At 39.8% G+C, this 21,182-nt stretch overlaps 1 protein-coding gene across 2 annotated transcripts in view; it reads right to left on the reverse strand.

The window, feature by feature from the left end:
- Positions 1–21,182, reverse strand: part of DLC1 (DLC1 Rho GTPase activating protein) — a gene marked incomplete at its 5' end in the record, with an annotated part of 304,905 nt that overhangs the window by 13,942 nt on the left and 269,781 nt on the right. For both annotated transcript variants that reach the window (XM_083367226.1, XM_083367227.1), the window contains 4 exons: positions 15–174; positions 4,195–4,371; positions 5,510–6,924; positions 9,684–9,747. In XM_083367226.1, the coding sequence (XP_083223352.1) occupies positions 15–174; positions 4,195–4,371; positions 5,510–6,924; positions 9,684–9,747 (1,816 nt within the window). The remainder of the gene's footprint in view (positions 1–14; positions 175–4,194; positions 4,372–5,509; positions 6,925–9,683; positions 9,748–21,182) is intronic.

Consider the following 21,182-nt stretch of genomic DNA (forward strand, 5'->3'; position numbering starts at 1 on the left):
AAGACACTACTAACCTGATCCAAACAGTTGTTACGAAGGTATCTCATAGCTTGCTGAATACTCTGCGGAAGTGGTTGTCCGGTACGTTGGACATTAACTATTAGGGGAACGCCAAACACATTTCGATCTTTATAATCTGGGACTTTTATCCTTTTCATAAACTTTGGCACAGCCCTATAGAAGATCAGAAATAATTGCATAAACAAAGTTATGTCTTTATAGTCAGTCGCCTGTGTTACTTCTCTCAAATATGCACCACGTGCTTCCCTTTCCAAACTCTTTGGCTGTGAGTTAAAAAAAAGTGCCAGAAAACACCTCACATGACTGAGAATAGGAAACCTGATAAAGGCACTGAAAAAAAATCCCTTAAAACGTAAGTGTAATATTAGGGAGAAGAGCCATGAACAGTTTTTAAATATTTTCGTAAGTATAGTTGAAGTAATTACTTTATTGGTACAGCTAGTCCTTGACTTACAACAGTTCATTTAGTGACTGTTGGAATTTATAACAGCACTGAAAAAAGTGATTTATGACCATTAATTTCATTGTGAGTTACACAATGACAATAAAGATATTCTATTATTCTATTCTATTCTATTCTATTCTATTATTCTATTCTATTCTTCTATTCTATTCTACTCTATTCTTCTATTCTATTCTATTCTATTATTCTATTCTATTCTATTATTCTACTCTATTCTATTATTCTATTCTATTCTATTCTATTCTTCTATTCTATTCTATTCTATTCTATTCTATTCTATTCTATTCTATTCTATTCTATTCTATTCCATTATTCTATTCTATTCTATTCTATTATTCTATTCTATTCTATTATTCTATTCTATTCTATTCTATTCTATTCTATTCTATTCTATTCTATTCTATTCTATTCTTCTATTCTATTCTATTCTATTCCATTATTCTATTCTATTCTATTCTATTCCATTATTCTATTCTATTCTATTCTATTCTATTCTATTCTATTATTCTATTCTATTATTCTATTCTATTCTATTATTCTATTCTATTCTATTCTATTCTATTCTATTCTATTCTATTCTATTCTATTCTATTCTATTCTTCTATTCTATTCTATTATTCTATTCTATTCTATTCTATGCTATTCTATTCTATTATTCTATTCTATTATTCTATTCTATTCTATTATTCTATTCTATTCTATTCTATTATTCTATTCTATTCTATTCTATTCTATTCTATTCTATTCTATTCTATTCTATTCTATTCTATGCTATTCTATTCTATTCTATTCTAATCTCTATTCTATTAATTTTTTACAGTTATCACCGTTGCAGCGTTCCCATGATCACGTGATCAAAATTAAGTTGCTTGGGAACCGACTCACATTTCTGACTCACGCTGCTGTGTCCCAGATCATGTGATCACTTTTTGCGACCTTCTGACAATCAAAACCAATGGGAAAGCCAGATTCCCTTAACAACCGTGCTACTAATTTAACAACTGCAGTGATTCACTTAACAACTGTGGCAAGAAAGATTGTAAAATGGGGCAAAAAAGTCACTTAACAAATGTCTCGCTTAGCAACTAAACCTGGGGGCTCAATTGTGGTTGTAAGTCAAGGACTACCTGTACTTTAATCAGTGCTGTTATTGTTGCTGTTATCTTATATGTGGGTAATCTACACTTAGATTAACAGTAAGACTGATGGAAACTTAAGAATTCAAACCAGCATCTAAGAATACAGGCAGTTCCAAGCATGATGGTTTTGTTTAAAATTAGGATATTCAGGTCTGATAAATGCAGCATTTCCAGATACTGTGGGAGTCCTTTAGGTATTGCTCTAAAGTCTCCAATCATCATCATCATCATCATCATCATCATCATCATCATCATCATCATCATCATGCAATCTATAGTTAGATTCACAGTCTAAGACTGAGGTAGAAATTATTATTATTATTATTTGCAACAAGGATATTTCGGATCTGCATTTCTACAATATTTCAATATTAGCCACACTGGGCATAGAAACCTTGAACCAACTAAAGAGTCAGCACTTTCTTCACTTGTTTTCAAAAATTCAGCAGTGGAGCCTTGAAAAGCAATCAAATATACTCCTTGCTTGCACTATCACCATCTGAACTAAACCTGTTGTTCTATTTTCCATCAGCTGACTGTCTTTCCTTTGAAATCCATCCCTTTAGTTTAGAAATAATTTCTAGCCAGTATGCCAATATCAGTACTGACTTTTTTAAAAAAAAAAACAAAAAACAAAAAACAAAAAACAAAATCTATTTTGAATTTTGGGGCCACACCAGAACAAATTAACCGGTCACATCAAAAATTTTATTTATTTTATTTATTTATTTATTTTATTTTATTTTAATTCCATTTATATCCCGCCCTTCTCCGAAGACTCCGGGCGGCTTACAAGCTTAGCAGTAGCCTTCATTCTATGTATATGCCTGTTTATTAGGGCTTTCACACACACACCCCAAGCGGCATTATTACAAAGTCAGCTTAATTGCCCCCAACAATCTGGGTCCTCATTTTACCTACCTCGGGAGGATGGTAGGCTAAGTCAAAAATGCCTTAAGAGGCAACCAGAGAATAAATCAATGAATATAGTAGTAATTGCTGAGTTAATCTGCCAGGCCAATAGGTACAGCAGAACACGAGGGTGGCCGTGACAACACAAATAAGAATCAAATACAAATCTAGCAGCCAATGACCCTTTATAATCTTGCTTTCTCGGGACCCTTGGGGGGGGACACGTGAACAATGATCTTTTTGTCTACTAAACGATTTGCTTTAGAAAGCCCTCAGACATATTCTACCACCCACCAGCTTGTGTCACAGCAGGAAATTGATGTAATACATGGGTGTTTGCCAGAAATAAACTTCATTTCGACAAATGGCCTTTTCAGATACAGCCCCCACTTGACCTCCCCCAACCTCTTCCTTTCCAACCACCGCTTCTACCCACTTGGGTAAAAAGGCCTTTCCGTTGGCTTTCAACTATCCAATATATCAGAGCCCTGCTATTTTACTTAATCATTTCAGAATTTTTAGTGGAGAGCAACAGAAAGCTTTCGCGACACAGCAGACCTAGGAATGTCAAAAGCCAAAGAAATTCTAACTCAATGGTATGATTATTTTTGGGTCTATGAATGACTGGTTCACACATGAGCACCCCACCTCATTTATATTTCCACAGTTTGAAAGAGTGTTATTGATGTAAGCATATGTGTAGCTTTCATTTTGTTAAAATACACAGGGGTGAAATGCAATGGAAAATGAAACGGACACATATTGCGGTGCCCACTGAGAATCTTAAGCATGCAAACTGCTCGGTGCTTATTTTGGTCAAAGACAAACAGCTTCTGAATTTAGCACAGTTCCCATAATAACAGCATTTGAATAGGAAGAGCTCTGATGATGGACTTAAAATACTCAATCCTAGACAAAAGGGAGTAGGGGAGGAGAAGGAGTCAGCCAGATGTTGAAATAGCAATTAAAATTCTATGCCCCATGGGGAAAAATTACTTTGTTCTACAAATGGAAATTATGAACTGATTTTTTTAAACAAACATTTTTCATTTGGAGTGTAATATTTAGCCAGTAATAGGGACTCGGTGGCTCAATGGGTTGGGACGCTGAGCTTGTCGATCAGATGGTCGGCAGTTTGGCGGGTTGAATCCCGAGTGCAGAGTAGCAGAGTGAGCGCCTGTTACTCGTCCCAGCTTCTGCCAACCGAGCAGTTTGAAAGCACGTAAAAATGCAAGTAGAAAAATAGGGACCACTACAGTAACAGCGTTCCGTGCGCCTTTGGTGTCTAGTCATGCCGACCACATGACCACGGAGATGTCCTCGGACAAGCGCTAGCTCTTCGGCTTTGAAACGGAGATGAGCACAGGTCCCTAGAGTCGGAAACGACTAGCACGCATGTGCAGGGGAACCTCTACCTTTACCTTTCTTTAGCCAGTGGACATAAATGTTTGTATATTCTAATGTAATCCTTAAGGCCAGGTGGTGTCTGTTAAATATTTTTTTTTAAAAAAATCAATTCTTATCCTTTCAGAGCCAATGCATTTCCCCACTTTAGCAAAAAAATAAAAAATAAAAAATCAGTTGGGCTGGATAGGGATCAAGAATTAACATTAGTTCCTGCTATTTGTCAATTCTGACTAGTAAGCAGTTCCTCCTTACCAGTTGAATCCATGTTTGTTGGAAGGTGTGTATTTCTCCAAGAGTGCAGTTAATTTCAAGAGGGAATACTTTTGCAGCAAGTTCATCTGTGTAACGGACTGACAGTCAATCTGCAAGGCTACTGAACTTAAGCTGGGCTGATGGGAACTCTGGAAGCTATTCCACCTCATTCTGTGTCTTAAAAAAAAGAAAGAAACGACACTGAATGATTTTGGACCACGCAGACGGGTTTAAACAAATGGAAAAGCCCAAGCAACTGAGTGGAATTGTATCCCAATATAGACTTGCCTATGGAAATTATTGAACAATCTTATTATGTCAGAATCTCACATTTCTATGATATTCAATTTTTTTTTAAATCTGCTTGTGCAGAAGGTATGGTACTAGAGTTTGTGTGAATTGTCAAATGTTTGAGTATTTGCTGACATTTAGACAATGTTTATACGGTAAGAATTTTACCTGCACAGAACATGATAGCAAAAAAATAATTGGGCATTCAATGATAACATAATCAGCCATATTAGGCAGCTGAACTACCATACTTGGATGATCTAACTTTTCTTAATTCTACAGAAGGTAATTAAGCATTTATTCAGTGTCACCCCTAGTAACGGCACATCCCTTCTTATAGAGTGTGTTCTAGCTGAAGGAATGGCAATTAATTTCTGTATAGCTTCTGCAACATAATCGTCAAGAACAAAAATCTTGTAGTCTATAAAAATAACTGGTTTGATTATTTTAGAAAAACCAAAACACTACAGCTGCAATGTAAGAATATATTGCACTGTCCTTTATCAAGCCAAAAATATTCTGATGTGAGCTATTTCCAAGTGGATGGCTACTGGCTACATCAACCTGTGGTTTTTCAAGAATAAATATGCCTATTTATTTTCTATTTGGAGAACATCAATCCTGAAAGCTTTTCTTGATGCCTACAATCGCTGCACTTTTTAAAATTACGTCTGGAAGACATCTCCCACAGAGGAAAGGATTTCATTACATTGTTCCAAATTATTCTTTTCCCTGCCTAGTAAATATGAAAGGTATTTTAAAATTACTTTTCATTTCATTAAAACCCTGAAGTTTCCTTCAAACCAACTTGAGAGTTATGCATGACAGGCTACTTAAGTTGATTCTTGACCTTGAACTTTTTCTACCCTCTGGCATAAAAGGCAGGATATTTTTTTTCTATGCCCAACATCCACGTTTGATTAATAAATCTGCATATTAAAAATATTGACGCACTTGTGGATAAATAAATAGACTTTACTCTAACATCTGCTACTCTTCTTAAGATTAAAATCTGTCCACTGACCTGTTGGAACGCGTCAGTGATGCCCCTACCCCAGAATCCCTTCTCTCCTGGATTCCTACAGCCTCCTCGGTTTCCTGCAATGAATTTCCTGTGCTGTCAAGATCACTTGGCATGGCTCTATCATGGTCCACATCTAGCAGGATTTGCTTGGGAGAAGAAGGGCATGGAGAAATAGAGTCTAAAGCTGAATCAGAGTCTCCTTCATCAGAAAATTTCTCTGACCACTGGTTCACAATTTTTTGCATGCCTTTGACGTGATACAGGATGTCGTCAAGTTCAGGAAAGAGGTCCTCATTCTCCAGATCAGCCAGATTTCCTGTGCTAGAATATAATATGGAACCTGGCACGTTGTCATAAATGCTGAGGCGACTACACACGGAACTGGAGGAGTTGCGTCTCCTTCCTATGCTCATATCTTTGGAGCTGTCCGAACTATTCTCACGCCGGAGAGAAAGATGTCCATGCCCGTGGAAGCTTCCTGTTCTCCAGTTCACCGAACTACTCTTTGGTGGAGCAAAATTACCATTGGAGAGGGCTTTGGGAAATGTTCCAGGTTTGTGGTCTTCAGGGATGAAAAAGACAGTATCCTCTGCAAAGCTATCCCGGTTTTTAAAGTTTTGTTCCATGACATCATTAAATGTCGACTGGTTGAAAGGATCAAAGCCTTCTAGGTACATTCCCACACGCTTATTGTAGGCACCGAGGCTACGTGTCCTCGTGATGGGGCTGGGAGTGCTAACTGCACTGCTTGTCTCGGACTGGCTGCTGCTACTGCTGGTCTGGGTGGAATTGGAAACGCTTCTTTTGCGAACCATCGGAAAATTGATGTGATTGCCATTGAGCGTGGAGATCTCCACACAGTTAAGTTGCTTTAGTTTCTCTTCATCCATACCTTCTTGCAAAATTGGACCGCTGATGATTAGGCCAAGCTTGGAAGGAGCTTTGCTTTTCCCGTGATGAGGGCCTTTTATTTTCAGACTTTCCATCCTCTTTAGCAGGCTTCTGGTTTTGGATTTGGTGTTCTTCTCGTTGGCTTTCACACTGCAACTGAAACTTGGCAACTCTTTAGTGGAGGGCAGACTGCCCTCATTTTCCACAAGCTTTCCTGAAGAGGTAATGCTAATGACCGAGTTTGTCCTGGAGGTGACTGCATCCTTCTGGGAGGTAGATGGGTGGCTGTTGTTGCTGCTCGTACTGTGGATGGAAGCTATCTCATGATGTTCACCCTGCTCCATCAGCATGCTCTCGTGACTGGTTGCACTGCTAAGAGGAGCCACTTCTGGGGAGGTGGAATTCATATCAAACTTTGGAGGGAAAATGTTAAATTCTTCCAGTCTGGACCACCTCTTGCTGTCTCGCTGGAACATCCACTTTCCACTGATTGCACAAGGCTCATCTTCATCTGAATCCTCACTCTGCAACAGAACAGAGTACAATGAGTAAGCTCAATGGTTTGGTAAGGAATTGCACCCAACACGGCCGAACTTAAGTGAGAATTCTAGGAAACGATCTGGCTACAAAATTAGGTATACGTTTGTTCTTGTAGGTCCTATATAAAGGTAAAGGTAAAGGTTCCCCTGCACATGCGTGCTCGTCGTTTCCGACTCTAGGGGCCGGTGCTCATCTCCGTTTCAAAGCCGAAGAGCCAGCGCTTGTCCGAGGACGTCTCCGTGGTCATGTGGCCGGCATGACTAGACGCCAAAGGCGCACGGAACGCTGTTACCTTCCCACCGTAGTGGTCCCTATTTTTCTACTTGCATTTTTACGTGCTTTCGAACTGCTAGGTTGGCAGAAGCTGGGACGAGTAACAGGCACTCACTGTTACGCAGCACTCGGGATTCGACCCGCCAAACTGCCGACCGTCTGATCAACAGGCTCAGTGTCCTAACCCACTGAGCCACCGCATCCCTTAGGTCCTATATACTTTCTTGCAAATGAGCTCAGCTAAGAACTAAAGGGATTCATTAGGTTTCACTCCATGAAGCATTACTGCGCATCTAGTCCACCAAAGTGGGTGGTTGATGAGGTCTTTCATTTAAAAAAAAAGTTATCCAAGTGGTTTTACAGAAGGCACAACGTCACTGTCTCTCAATCCTTTGCGAACCATTTAAAGGGCTGATCACTGTCTATAAAAGAATTTTTCTTCAAATCTTGTGCCTAATCGCACAAACATGTCCTAATTCTTCAGTTCCATGACTGCTTGAAGCCAGGACTCTCCAGATTGAGAAATATCCGAAATGTCTTTCTAAAAATCTTCATCAGAAGCTGCCCATCCCTATGTAATTCCAGGTTAACTAATGACTACTGTAACAAGAACTGTGTCCTTGAAAAAAAACATTCAGCAACTGGAACTTAATGCTTCTGATAAGTATTGACTCAAGTAAGGCCACTGGAATGTAACTTGCCTGTTTGTTTGATTTTTATATATATATATTTGTTTATTTCTGGCTTGTGACCTAGTTACCTTAAGGGATGGCCTGCTCTCCCTTCTTCCCTATAACAACATTTCTCACTTGCCAAGTAATCTGTATAGTATGCAGCACAATAACTTCTATAAATATACAACCAATCTACTATAACCATATTTATATCATCTTCAAAAGGCTTTTGCCTTCCTATTCTGTTCATCATCTGAACTCCCATGCTAGTTTCTTTGATTGATATCTATTAGATAGCAACAAAGTACGAGATGAAGAGAGGTTGCTATCCTGGTGAATGTCCTGATCTAACCTTTATGATTGAAGGTATTTCACCAAATGTGATTTTTCATTAAAACATATTAATACATTAAGACTTCCTTCCTTCCTTCCTTCCTTCCTCCCTCCCTCCCTCCCTCCTTTGGGGTTTTTGTTGATATTAGAATTTCTTTGCTTTATTATTGTCTAATTCATCTTGGGCATTTACCGTTATTGCAAACATTTGACTAAAGAAACTGCTATGAATTTCTTTTTGAAAGAACTGAGGGGTTTCCCTAACCTACAGGCTGTCAACAATTCCCCTCAAGCATATAGTGGAATCTGTTTTATCTATTTGCAAACTATTGCAGGCTTCTAATGGTTGCTTCCAAAATGTTACGTTTTTATGGTAGTCTACATAATCATTTCATTGCGTGTGTTACTAACTGCAAAGCTGAATAAAAATAAAAATAAAATAAAAATCTACACTTTTTATTTCATCCAGTTTCTGTCCTACTGTGCAGAAAGGAAATTTTCAGGTCTTATCTATCAAGAAACGGCAATATTTTTGAAATATTTAGGGCAGTGCACAGGACATTTTGGAGGCTACCCCACGTGTGATAACTGAAAGACAGAGAGAAGTCGCAGAAAGCAAGCATTAATAGTAGTTCTTGGCAGAGGGTACTACCAATTTAGAATACAACGGCAACGGCAGGATTTATAAATACCAGTTGACATTCCTAGTACAAAAAAACCCTGAAGGCCAGGCTATCTCATACGCTGTCCAGTTATAATATCATGCAGAAAAATTGAATAACTTAGCAGCAGAAAAGAGACCTTCTCATAACGGGTTGTATCAGGCACACTAATGAGAACCAATGAGTCCCATGCATTCTAGATTATTCAGTTTTAACTATTATCTTTATTTGGGCAGAAGGAAATTTTGCCGATGTAGTTTTAACGACTGATGAAACAATGCAAAATAGAACAAAAGTAGGCATCGCCATAAATGCTTCTAAAAGAAAATGCTATTCATCTACCTATTGCCAATTTCTGTAGCCCTTCAGATATTGAAATGAAGAACAAAACGTCAGACAGGTTTTGGGACCAAATAGTGCCTTAAACGATTCCTGGTTGTTTTTTTTAATTTTCACGGCAATGAAAGCTAGAATACCCTTTTGTGTCGCCTTGGGAAAAAAACCACAAGCTTATTCAAACCCATATTAATACTTTTAAAATAAAAAAAACCTGACCAAAGAGGTCAGTTTTGGCATGTGAACTTTAACTTTATAATAAAATAATTAACAACACAGACTAATAAAGACTTGAAGGAATTGTCCAAGCAGTGCTGTCTCTTGCATGGGTGGTAAAAGACTCCTAAAGGAGACCAAGTGTTCCTTTTATGTTTATACATATAGATGTGGCTTACAAGAGCGTTTTCAGGGTTATTCCCATCAATTATTTACAAATGTTGCAATAGTTTTGTCAAATATACTTACTCGTTTCCTATGTGGGCTGATTTCTAGTTTCATCATTGCACACTTGTTTAAAGTATTTAAACGCCTACAGAAGAAATAAAAAAAAATTAAAATAAACAAGATTAACATAAAAGATTTCGTTCTGTGCTACCTGGTCTTCTGACTAAAGCATTATTGCAAAAGCTCTCGTTGAGCTTATTTACACGGAAACTAGGCAGAGAAGAACCTTAAAAAAAACCAAACACAAAACACGTCTGTTTAATTAGCTCCATGCTACATCGGCTGGATATCAGACTTTGTAGAATGGGTGAGACAGAAAGGCAAGAAGCACCTTTACTACATCAGCTCCTTGTGAATCAAAACCATAAAGGAGAACTTGTTCAACTAGAAGTCATTACATTGGAACAGCTGCAATGCAAGCAATATACAAGGTTCTTGTCCCCATCGTGGAAAACTACCAGTAGTTTTTAGGGAAAAGAAAACTTTAGGAATGCTGCACCTGATATTCATGATGATAGTAAATCACTTCCCAATAAGCAACCCGCTTTTGTATAGTACTAAGTGGAATTGAAAGAGAATGACACTGAGCTTCAAGGCACACCAGGAATTGTTATTGCTGTTTAACCAACAGAAATTCAGTCCCCTAGGGCAGGGGTAGGCAACCTTGGCTCTTTTATGACTCGTGGACTTCAACTCCCAGAATTCCTGAGCCAGCCATGCTGAGGGGAAAGGGAGAGGTTTCCAAGCTGAGCCATGCTGGCTCAGGAATTCTGGGAGTTGAAGTCCACGGGTCATAAAAGAGCCAAGGTTGCCTACCCCTGCCCTAGGGATTTTATTTACATTGAGCTATTCTATATCAAGTGACATGGTGCGCTCAGTGGGTTAGGACGCTGAGCTTGTGGATCAGAAGGTCGGCAGTTTGGTGGGTCGAATCCCGAGTGCCGTGTAGCAGAGTGAGCACGTGTTACTCGTCCCAGCTTCTGCCAACCTAGCAGTTCGAAAGCACGTAAAAATGCAAGTAGAAAAATAGGGACCACTACGGTGGGAAGGTAACAGCGTTCCGTGCGCCTTTGGCGTCTAGTCATGCCGGCCACATGACCACGGAGACGTCCTCGGAAAAGCACTGGCTCTTCGGCTTTGAAATGGAGATGAGCACCGGCCCCTAGAGTTGGAAACGACTAGCACGCATGCGCAGGGGAACCTTTACCTTTTTATTCTATATCAGCACTCCCATCACACGGAGAAGACTACAGAATTTATATTTACAGGGCCACAGATAACAACTGATCTGGACTGTTTTAATTTTAGGAACCCCTTTTTCTTCCCTTCAGAAGAAAGAAAGCTAGAGGGATATTAGATTGTGTAGCTCCCTGAAACACACAATTCCATATTTGGTTGTGTATTTGACCTGAACCATGTGCTGGATTATACACTGAATCATCAAGAAAATAAACATTTTCTAACAACTAAAGAGTAACTAAAGGTTCCTTTGTGAATTGAACTTTCAAAATACCAAAATCATAACTTATTATCAGTATGATTTTTTTTATTTACATATAATGACTTGCTGGCAAGGCAAAGACATGACTTTTTTTCTGGTCACATCACACAGTAAGGAAATAGTTGCAATCATGGCCCATGAGTGTGGCACAGGTCACTAGCCGGCTTTCATTGTCTGTCCTACAACAACAAAACTCACAGAGGAAAACTCATCAGGCATCCGTATTGTTTTTTAAGATGTGTATTACGTTGTCTAATATAATTATTTTCACTATAGCCCCAGGATACTTCTGCTAATTTCTCAAAAGAAAGGGAAGCAAAACCATCCCACCCTCCCGAAGATTGGTCATTTTTTTCTCATATCAATTTACAGCATGTATGCAGCTGTATGTTCCTATCTCTGTGTTATCTCTGCATGTTAATTGTATTGAGATAGGACGCTGGATTTTAAAAAAAAATACTGGAGTTGTTTATTTAAATATATTCTTCTGGAGATCTTAACTTAAAAGGTAGGATACACACACACACACACAGACATACAGACACACACACACTCACTCGTGTATGTGAATGATATTATTTCCTAGGGCAACTATTAAACAAAACATGGCTAATCTTAATTTCGATTTATTAGAAAAGACGCCATCTGATAAAAAATAATTTACATTGGCCTTTTTCTCTGAACAACATTTAGATGAATCACAGATTAGGTTCGGGCAGAATGAATAGCTGTGGTTAATCATAAATAAAAGCAAAAGCTTTTGAATTTTTTTCTCGTCACTGCAAAATAGCCTAGCAAAAGTCCTAAATAGGCCAGGACACGCCATCAAAGATGTCATTATTCCAAGTATTATATTACAGCTTTCATTTGACTCACCTTCTAGAAAAATACTATTATTTTATAGTGTTATTGTTGCCACTACAAGCGTTCCATCAATTAACAACCACTCATTCAGTGACCTTTTGAAGGTATTTATGACTTGGAATAATGGCATCTTTGGTGGTTTGTCAAGTCCCTGGCCTATTTAGAACTTCGTGCTGAGCTATTTTGCAGTGACGAGAAAAAATCAAAAAAGCTTATGCTTTTATTTATTATTAACCACCTCTATTCATTTTGTCTGAACCCAGTCTGTGATTCATCTGTTATTTAGAGGAAAAGGCCAATCTAAATTATTTTTATCAGATTGCTTTTTTTTTCAATAAATGAAAATCGCTTGTCACTTTTTCTCCCAAGGAGCTCCACTACGCATTTTGCACTTGTGCTTTGCAGCAGCACCCTCACTCCAGCCCACAATACTTGCACCATCCCATGCGCACTTGCCACAATATTTCCCTCCCCCATTCACTCCATAGCACTCATCTGCCACCTGCCTGCTTGTAAGCTGTCCAAGCTGACTTGCGAATTCCTGTTAGCTTTTCCAGTGACTTTGTGGGAAAGCCAGCAGGAAATTGCAAGCTGCAGTAAAGTGAGGCATTTGCTTAAAGACAAGAACAGGAATTGGGGAGATTGTCGATGCTAAGCAATGGGATCACATGATGTTGTGCTTTACAATAGCCTTGTTTGGCAATGGAAATTCTGGTTCCAATTACTGTCGTTAAACAAGGGCTATCTGCACTGCTATTCTTTGTCTGAAGCCCACACTATAATAGCCTGAAGGCTTCATCTGAGTTGCTAAAAAGGTTCTGTATATACTGTACACCAGGAGCTCTATTAAAAAAAAAAGCAAGCAAACAAGAAAAAGGCAGAGTCCTCACATCAAATTATGGATTTAATTTAGTTGCAATTAAAGGAAAAGTAATTAAATGTAGCCAATACTATCTGAATTTAATAGTCTTCCGCTGCCACCTTTTCATCAACAGCAGTAGCTACTTGGAAGGTGCCCTGGCTACACGTGGCCTTTGTACACCTACGTTGTTAAATGTCAAGGCAACAATTCAATCCAATTGCCTCCTGTGTCATTTTCACATTCCTACTTCAAATAGCAGCTGTCAGGTAAGAATTGGCTCTTAATAACACTAATAAAGACATTATAAACTCCCTGCAGCAAATATATAAAGCTCTACTACGTGCATAATACTGGTACTCCTCGACTTACAATTTCTTTAGTGACTGTTCAAAGTTACAATGGCACTGGAAAAAGTGACTTATGACCGTTTTTCTCACTTATGACCATTGCAGCATCCCCATGGTCATGTGATCAAAAAAATTTGGATGCTTGGCAACCGACTCAGATTTATGAGGGCTGCCGTGTCCCGGGGTCATGGGATCAGTTTTCCAAAGCTTCTGAGAAGCAAAGACAACGGGGAAACCCAGATTCATTTAACAAACGTCTCACTTAGCAACATAAATTTTGGGCTCAATTGTGGTTGTAATTCGAGGACTATCTGTATAAATAAAGCAGGAGAACTTACACTGGGTCTGAAATCAGAGCTTAATCCTACAAATGTACCAGTTAAGAATTTCCTATTTCATTTCCCCCCCTCAAAGTTATAAGGACTGAATGGGTGAATCAAGGAAAACCTTTTAAAATCCCATTTAAATCCCATTTATATCCCGCCCTTCTCCGAAGACTCAGGGCGGCTTACAATCTAAAGCACAAATCAATGTGCTTAGCAATTGAGTCCTCGCTCCCTTACTAACTTCTGAATAGTTTACAATTATTTCAATTTCCAGTAAAGGGAATAAAAAAAGTAAGTGATGCGTTTCCAAATATGAAAAAGGAAAGTGGCATTTTATTTCAATATTGTGAGTATTGTAATTCAGCTCAGAGAATTAAAACTGCTCTTCCATCCTTTCTGTACAAATGATCTCTGGTAAATTTGGATTTCCACATTGCCTCAAAACAATAAACAGGCAGACATTTTAGAATATTAGTGTCTCTATTCAAGTTTATCTAATTCCAGCCTGTTGCATTCAACCAGTCCAAAGTCTTTGATCTGTTGGAGAAACAAGTTTCCTGTCAGGCTGATAAGGCAGCATTTGATCCCAAAAGATAATCTGTTTTAGAAGAAACCCTTTTTTAAAAACAAGACTGTTGTGCAGCTGAGGCAGCTGAAGCAGAAAAGTGGATACACTCTAAAGACAATTTCCACCAAACTGTCTTTAAAAATAAAATGTATGCCATAAACAACATTTAACAGGAAGACAGAGAAGAAAATATGCATTAAGTTAAGAAGAAAAGAAAACGGCTCTTTTTTAACCTTTCACAAAGTAAAGTTCATGGGTTTATGGCTTACTTACATTTAATTTAACGACCGCTTGAAATTGCATATTTTTTAAAAATTCAATAAGAACCCATGTGTCTGCAAGTCTAATTATATAACCACTGCTACAGGAGATACTTTAGAACTGTGATTTATTAAGGTTTATTTTATTTATAGAAATTCATCTCAGTTTCACAACAGATTTTTTAATGTGAAAAATCTATCAAAAAAGTTTGCTTTCCTACAAAAAAAGATGCTATGGGAGAAGTCAATTTGACACTACCTAGATATTTCAGGGCTCAGCTTGCATTAGCTCTTAATCTTCCTTCAAATTCTTATCGATTTATAGTATTAGGTCTCTTTGTTCTTAAGCCCTAATAATTGTGTAGCATTGCAAAAATAGACTTGCATAATTATTCCTAAACCAAGTTTAGTTGCTTGTAAGTTAAACCAGGGCTTTTCAACCAGTGGTACGGGTACCACCTGTGGTACATGGGCACCTGGCAGGTGGTACGCAACCATCCTAGAAAAGTGGTAGCGGGGGAGGGGAATGAGCTGAACCGGTGGCAGCACTGCACAAGCCTGAGCGAGAGACGGCTGGAGCTGCAGGGCTGTCAGGGCTCAGTGGAAGCACCAGGATCAGCGCCAGGCTCCAGCTGGAGGTCAGCACTGATCCTGGTGCTTCTGCTGAGCCCAGAAGAAGCGCCGATCAGCTGGAATGTTGCAGCATCTCCAGGTTTTTGTGATTTACATTCAGATGCTTGGCAACTGATTCATATTTATGACGGTCACAGTGTCCCAGGGTCATGTGAAGTGACCAAAACCTGCTGCAACCACCCAGCAGAGAAGGGGAAATAAAAACCAAACACCCCCCCACCCCCGCTGCCAATCCTCAACAGAAATGCTCACAACAGTGAAAACCTCGGACAAGAGGAAGAGCGCCGCCAGGTGGGCAGGCAGCTGTCTTGCTCGGCTGTGGCTTGGGGGCACTTTTTTCAGTGCCATTGTAACTTCAAACAGTCACTAAGCGAACTGTTGTAAGTTGAGGACTACCTGTACTTCATCCCTTTTTTTCCTTTTCTTTTTTTTGGGGGGGTCATCAAGTTTTTGACACCTTGCTAGGCGACTGGTGGTACTCGGATGTTGCCATATCCTAAAAGTGGTACAATGGGTGAAAAGGTTGAAAAGCCCTGACTTAGACAGTTATTTCAGAATGAAGACAGTCTTCAATCCCTGGTCCAGCACAAGTTCATGATGTCTTTGGAACTGGGCTAGTATAAGTGAGCAAAACTTCATCTGTGCACGCAAGGGATCTATGTTGCATGTGACAGCATTCCCCCAACCCCTGGGGTCCATGGAAAAATTGTCTTCCATGAAACTGATTCCTGGTGCCATAAAGGTTGGGGACTGCTGGTCTGAAGAACTAAGAAGAATTCACAATAGATTTTTAAACCATACTAGTAATAAGGCCAGATTGTTGATTCTATCACAGCTTGCTCAACTGCACAATAATTTTTTTATGCACAGCAAACTGAGAAAGTTAAACAATATTTTTATTGTGGGAAGGATATCCTAATTTTTAAAGTTCAATAGGACTTTGCCACATAGTTCTTGACTTACAACCACAATCGGAACTGGAACTTCCATTGCTAAGCAACGTGGTTGTGAAATGAATCAGGTCTGATTTTATGACCTTTTTCTGCTGTGGTCATTAAGTAATCACCACAGTGATTGAGTTTGCTTGTCAGAAGTCCCCTGGAAAAGTCATAAATGGCGGTCATACGACCATGGGATGCTGTGACTGTGTAAACAGAAACTGGTTGCCAAGAAATTTTGATGATGCGGCCATGGGGATGCTGTGACGGTCATACGTTGAAGCTCTGTCACTTGTCACATTTTTAGCACCACTGTCAACTTTGAATGGTTGTTAAATGTATGGTCGTAAATTAAGGCATATTGTACAGTTTCAATGTATTTCCTGCCTCTAAATAATAAGAAATTGGGTCACTGTTTGTACTAATGATTGGAAAAAACTGGTGGCTGCAAAGAAGGGGTATTAAGAAAAGGAATATGTAGTGTCCCACTTTTAAAAAAATCAGGATGCAAACTGTTAACTCTCTCCAGCCAGTAAGTGTAAGGAGGCAGAGTCAAAAAATGACTATGGAATGTTTTCGCCCACTGGCTATATATTTCTAATACCACCACATGAGGAGAAGACAGAATTACAATTTATTTTCATTACAACTAGTACAGTTATACCTACAGTACTATGTAATCATTATATACCTTTGAAAACCACACTCTCAGTTGCTATCTAGAGAATCTGAAGCACACACACTTTATAAAGTTAGTAGCCTAAAACATGTCTGGCAGCTTAGAATTCAAACCATGTTCCTTTCTGATAATGCCGCACTGCACAATCAATTCCTAGCCTTTTCTTTAGTACAAAGAAGATACTGGCAGTCATGCCGTTACAGAGCACCTGCCATGTAAATAATAGGGTTCAACTTTATTTCCTTCACTTTGCATTAAAATTTTTGCTGCAAAAGGTAACTTGAAAGAGTGCAAGAAGCAACAGTTTTATGTTGTTGTTGTTGTTAGCTGCGAAGTCGTGTCTGACCCATCGCAACCCCATGGACAATGTTCCTCCAGGCCTTCCTGTCCTCTACCATCTTCTGGAGTCCCTTTAAGCTCACCCCTACTGCTTCAGTCACTCCATCCAGCCACCTCATTCTCTGTTGTCCCCTTCTTCTCTTGCCCTCCACCTTTCCCAGCATGAGGCTCTTCTCCAGTGAGTCCTTCCTTCTCATTAGGTGGCCAAAGTATTTGAGTTTTAGCTTCAGGATCTGGCCTTCTAAAGAGCAGTTTTATACAGAACAGTAAATGTTTAGCGCAGGAATGAACAGGCTGCTTACCTGTAACAGTATAAACGTGGTTCTTCGATTCTGCATTCACGCTTACTGATATCATCATGCTGAAAGCCTTAAGCAGGAACTGCCCTATTTGAGGCAGGTTTGAAGGACAACACACTGAATGCCTTTTGAGGCACTCCACTCACTTTTCTTTAGTTTCCATCAACCAATGGAGTAAAATATAGAATTCAATGTACTTACCGGGATAGACCCTTACGGAAGAAATGTGAATGGATTTAGTCAGTTCGTATATAATCACTCGAAGAACCGTAATTACGGGTTAGCTGCCTGTTCACCATCATGGTCTCTAGTGCGTATGTGGATAAGAAGCAACCATACCTAACGGTTGAAGGATGAATGCTCATTTATGCCAACAAGGCCCAATCAGACCATCCAAAGAGGCATCTGCTCTGGCTTCAAAGTTCACATAATTGTGCTTAAGAAATGTCATCAGTCTGAACTGAAAATCTGTAGAGCACAGCCACGGACGTTGACATTGTCCTCATGGAATGTGTTCAAAGAAATTCAGCAACAGCTGCTTGGCCAAGGCATATGGAAGAGCAATGGTTTCCATCACCCACTTAGCAATTTGCTAAGTGGAAACTGAAAGTCCCTTCTTATCACAGCATATAAATAGTCTTTGAAACTGACAAATCTGATCGAGACTGAAGATCAAAGCTTTTACCAGTACCTAACATATGCAGCAAATTCTCCAGCAGGATTATTGGAGAACACACACACACACAAAAAGATGGGGGTGGGGTGGGGAAGAAGAGGCAGAAACAGTGATTAACTTAATATTTAGGTATGAAGACAATCTTTGGGGAAAGTGTTAAGTTTTCAAAACAAGCACACTGAAATAAAATTGAGTATATGGGTAATCAAGCCGATGGATACCTGCCTGATCTCCTTAAATTATCGCCATCAAGAATATCACTTTCAGGGTTAGTAATTTAAATTATGAAAAAGGTTTTTACATGATATCCAATGGCCTGTGAGAAAAAAAAAGCCATTTCATAAGGCTTTCACTGTAGTGATCTAGAAGGAAAAGTGAATGTTGGTCAAATTACTGATTCTGGTCCACCCTCAATGGGCTGCATTAACGTCTAAAGAGAGTGGAATGCTTGAAGGACTGATTTTTAAAAATACCATATTTGACCTGAACCCCATCTTGGTAGATGGATAGCTAAATCAGGGGAGAAGCTGGATACTCTTAACAACCGCGTTACTAATTTAACGCCTGCAGTGATTCACTTAACAACTTTGGCAAAAGAGGTTGTTAAGATGGGGCAAAACCCACTTAACAAATGTCCCACTTAACAACAGAGGTTTTGTGCTCAACTGTGGTCGTAAGTCGAGGACTACCTGAATATATGTACTTTTTTCCTTTCTTTTTCCTTTAATTTTTACTCCTTCCATTTTCCAATTTTTTTCTTTAAATTTAGTTTACATTAGATTGCGCTATTCTAATAGACAGACAGTGCACAGCCTTCACAAAACTTACAATTACAAAAGACAGCGCTGTCTTCAGAAGGATGGGGAAAAAAAAGTAGGAAACAATTTTCCAGAGAAGCTGGGTCCTTGATGAGAAGGGAACGGATGCTTGCTGCCTTGCTTGAAGGGCTGGGAAGCATATGGGGCTGGGAAGGGAAGGGAGCAAGCCATGTCCCCAGGATTTTGCTTTCTTAATTAGAAAAGTCTCCCAACAGACTATTTCCCCCCCCCCTTAAAGCTTAATATAAAGCAAGCAAAAATCACATCTGCATTTATGTTAGGCATATGGTGATAGCCTACAATGTTGGGTTGAAAATATATTAACCATGATGATGTTGTAACTTTAAGATGTTAATTGGCCAATGGGCGTGTAAGTGTTCTCATGGCCATTAGAGGGAGCTAGGAACGTAGCTTCTCTCTCTCTGAATTCACTGCTCTCTCTACTGTTACTGTTCTTGCTCTGTTTTGCTGTACTATTGGTTTACTACTGTGATAAACCTGAACTGTGTATTGACCTCTGGACCAGTAAGAAGACTTTGTATTTGGATTGCTACTTGGACTGTTAATTTTGTGTATGACCTGGACTGTTTATTTTTGACTGTGCATTTTTGTTTTTACACCACCTCACAAGTAAAATACTTTTTGCTTTTACAACTCAGTGTACTCTTGTGGTTACTGTGTGACTCTTACTGCTCTCAGTACCCTTCCTTGTCTGTGCAACTCCTTGGTAGCACAAGGAGCCCTCTGCACAACAATCCTTATCAGACTTTGTTCTTGTCCTGAAGAGTAAAACATCTTGGTTTTCTTTTTCCAGGGCACAAAGCCATGTAACTTCAATAGGAATACCATTTGTATATTTCAGGCGAAAAATGTAACTAAGGTTTAGGCCAGGGGTAGGCAACCTTGGCTCTTTTATGACTCGTGGACTTCCAACTCCCAGAATTCCTGAGCTAGCCCATGTTGGCTCAGGAATTTTGGGAGCTGAAGTCCACGAGTCATAAAAAAGCCAAGGTTGCCTACCCCTGGTTTAGGCAGATAACCATTAGGCTGAATGAGTGCTTGCTGGCACTTGCTGGGCTAAGCAGGGGCAACTGAGGTTTTCTGAGGTGTGGCAAGCAACCCCAGAGCTGCATGGTTTTGGGGCTGCTTCCTGTCCCACAGGGCAGGGTGCAGGATGGCCAAAGGCAAAAATTGGGCTGAGACAGGCAGCCGGGGGAATTGGAGGCAATCCCTTACCTTGCTAAGGCTCCGGGCTGGAAGGCACCAACTCTGGAATGGCTTGGATTGGGGTAGTCATTTAATGACCTGCAATTCTTGGTTAAAAACTGCACAGCGAAAGCTGGGATTGTTGTCACCAAGTCATTGAGGTCATGTCTCGCTTTACAACTGCAATGCTCTCAATTGTGGTCGTAAATTGAGGTATGTTTGATACTAAGGAGGCAGTGGTATATATCTGCTACCAAGGAGAGACATATCTAGTTTTATTCATGATGGGAGCACAAATGTTCATTTATCATTTCAGAGACCACAGAATTTGAACATTCTGAGTGCTTCATGCATTCATCTTAGTCCCAAATACTCTTGCCTTGTAAACTATCACTACACAAAGCCTGTAATCCTGTGCCACGATGTTAACCATGTTACAAAGTCAGTTGCAAACAGCAATTCCAATAAACTACATTTTATAAACAACAGCTATCCAGGTGACCGTAGAAAAACAATATATAACAATGGCTGGTTTTTAAAAATAAAACCGTGCCTCCAGGATTTCGTTTCCTTAATTAGAAGAGTCTCCCAACAGATTATTCTTTCCCCTTCAAGCTTGTAGAGCGCGCAAGAAACACATCTGCATTTATGGATTTTATTCTCCCCCCACCCAAGAGTAAAAGCATCTTTGTTTCCTTTTTCCAGGGCACAAAGACATGTACTGTAGCTTCAATAAGAATACAATTTATACCTTTCAGGTGAAAATTTAACTAAGGTTTAGGCCAGGGGTGTCAAACTCAACTTCATTGAGGGCCGCATCAGCATTGTGGTTGCCCTCGAGGGACTGGGTGGGTATGGCCAGGGTGGGCGTGGCCTACTGGGTGGGCATGGCTAGAGTGCGTATGGCCTACTGGGTGGGCGTGGCCAGCTCTACATCGTTCGCATCAAGGGTGCCTATGGGGGCCTGGGCAGGAGTGGGACAGATCTGAGGGTCTCTGGCAGAAGGAGGGTCTCTGGGCCAGGGCCAAGGCAGTGGGGGCCGTTCCCTCACTGTTTCCAGGATGGCTTCACGGGCCGCATGAAACCACTTCACGGGCCGGATCTGGCCCCCCGGGCCTTGTGTTTGACATGTCTGGTTTAGGCGGATAACCATCTTCTAGGCAATGAAGTATTAGTTTTCAATCATGGCTCTAAATTTAATAAA

The sequence above is a fragment of the Vipera ursinii genome (genome assembly GCF_947247035.1).
Source record: "Vipera ursinii genome assembly, chromosome: 7".
NCBI classification, from domain to species: Eukaryota; Metazoa; Chordata; class Lepidosauria; order Squamata; family Viperidae; genus Vipera; species Vipera ursinii.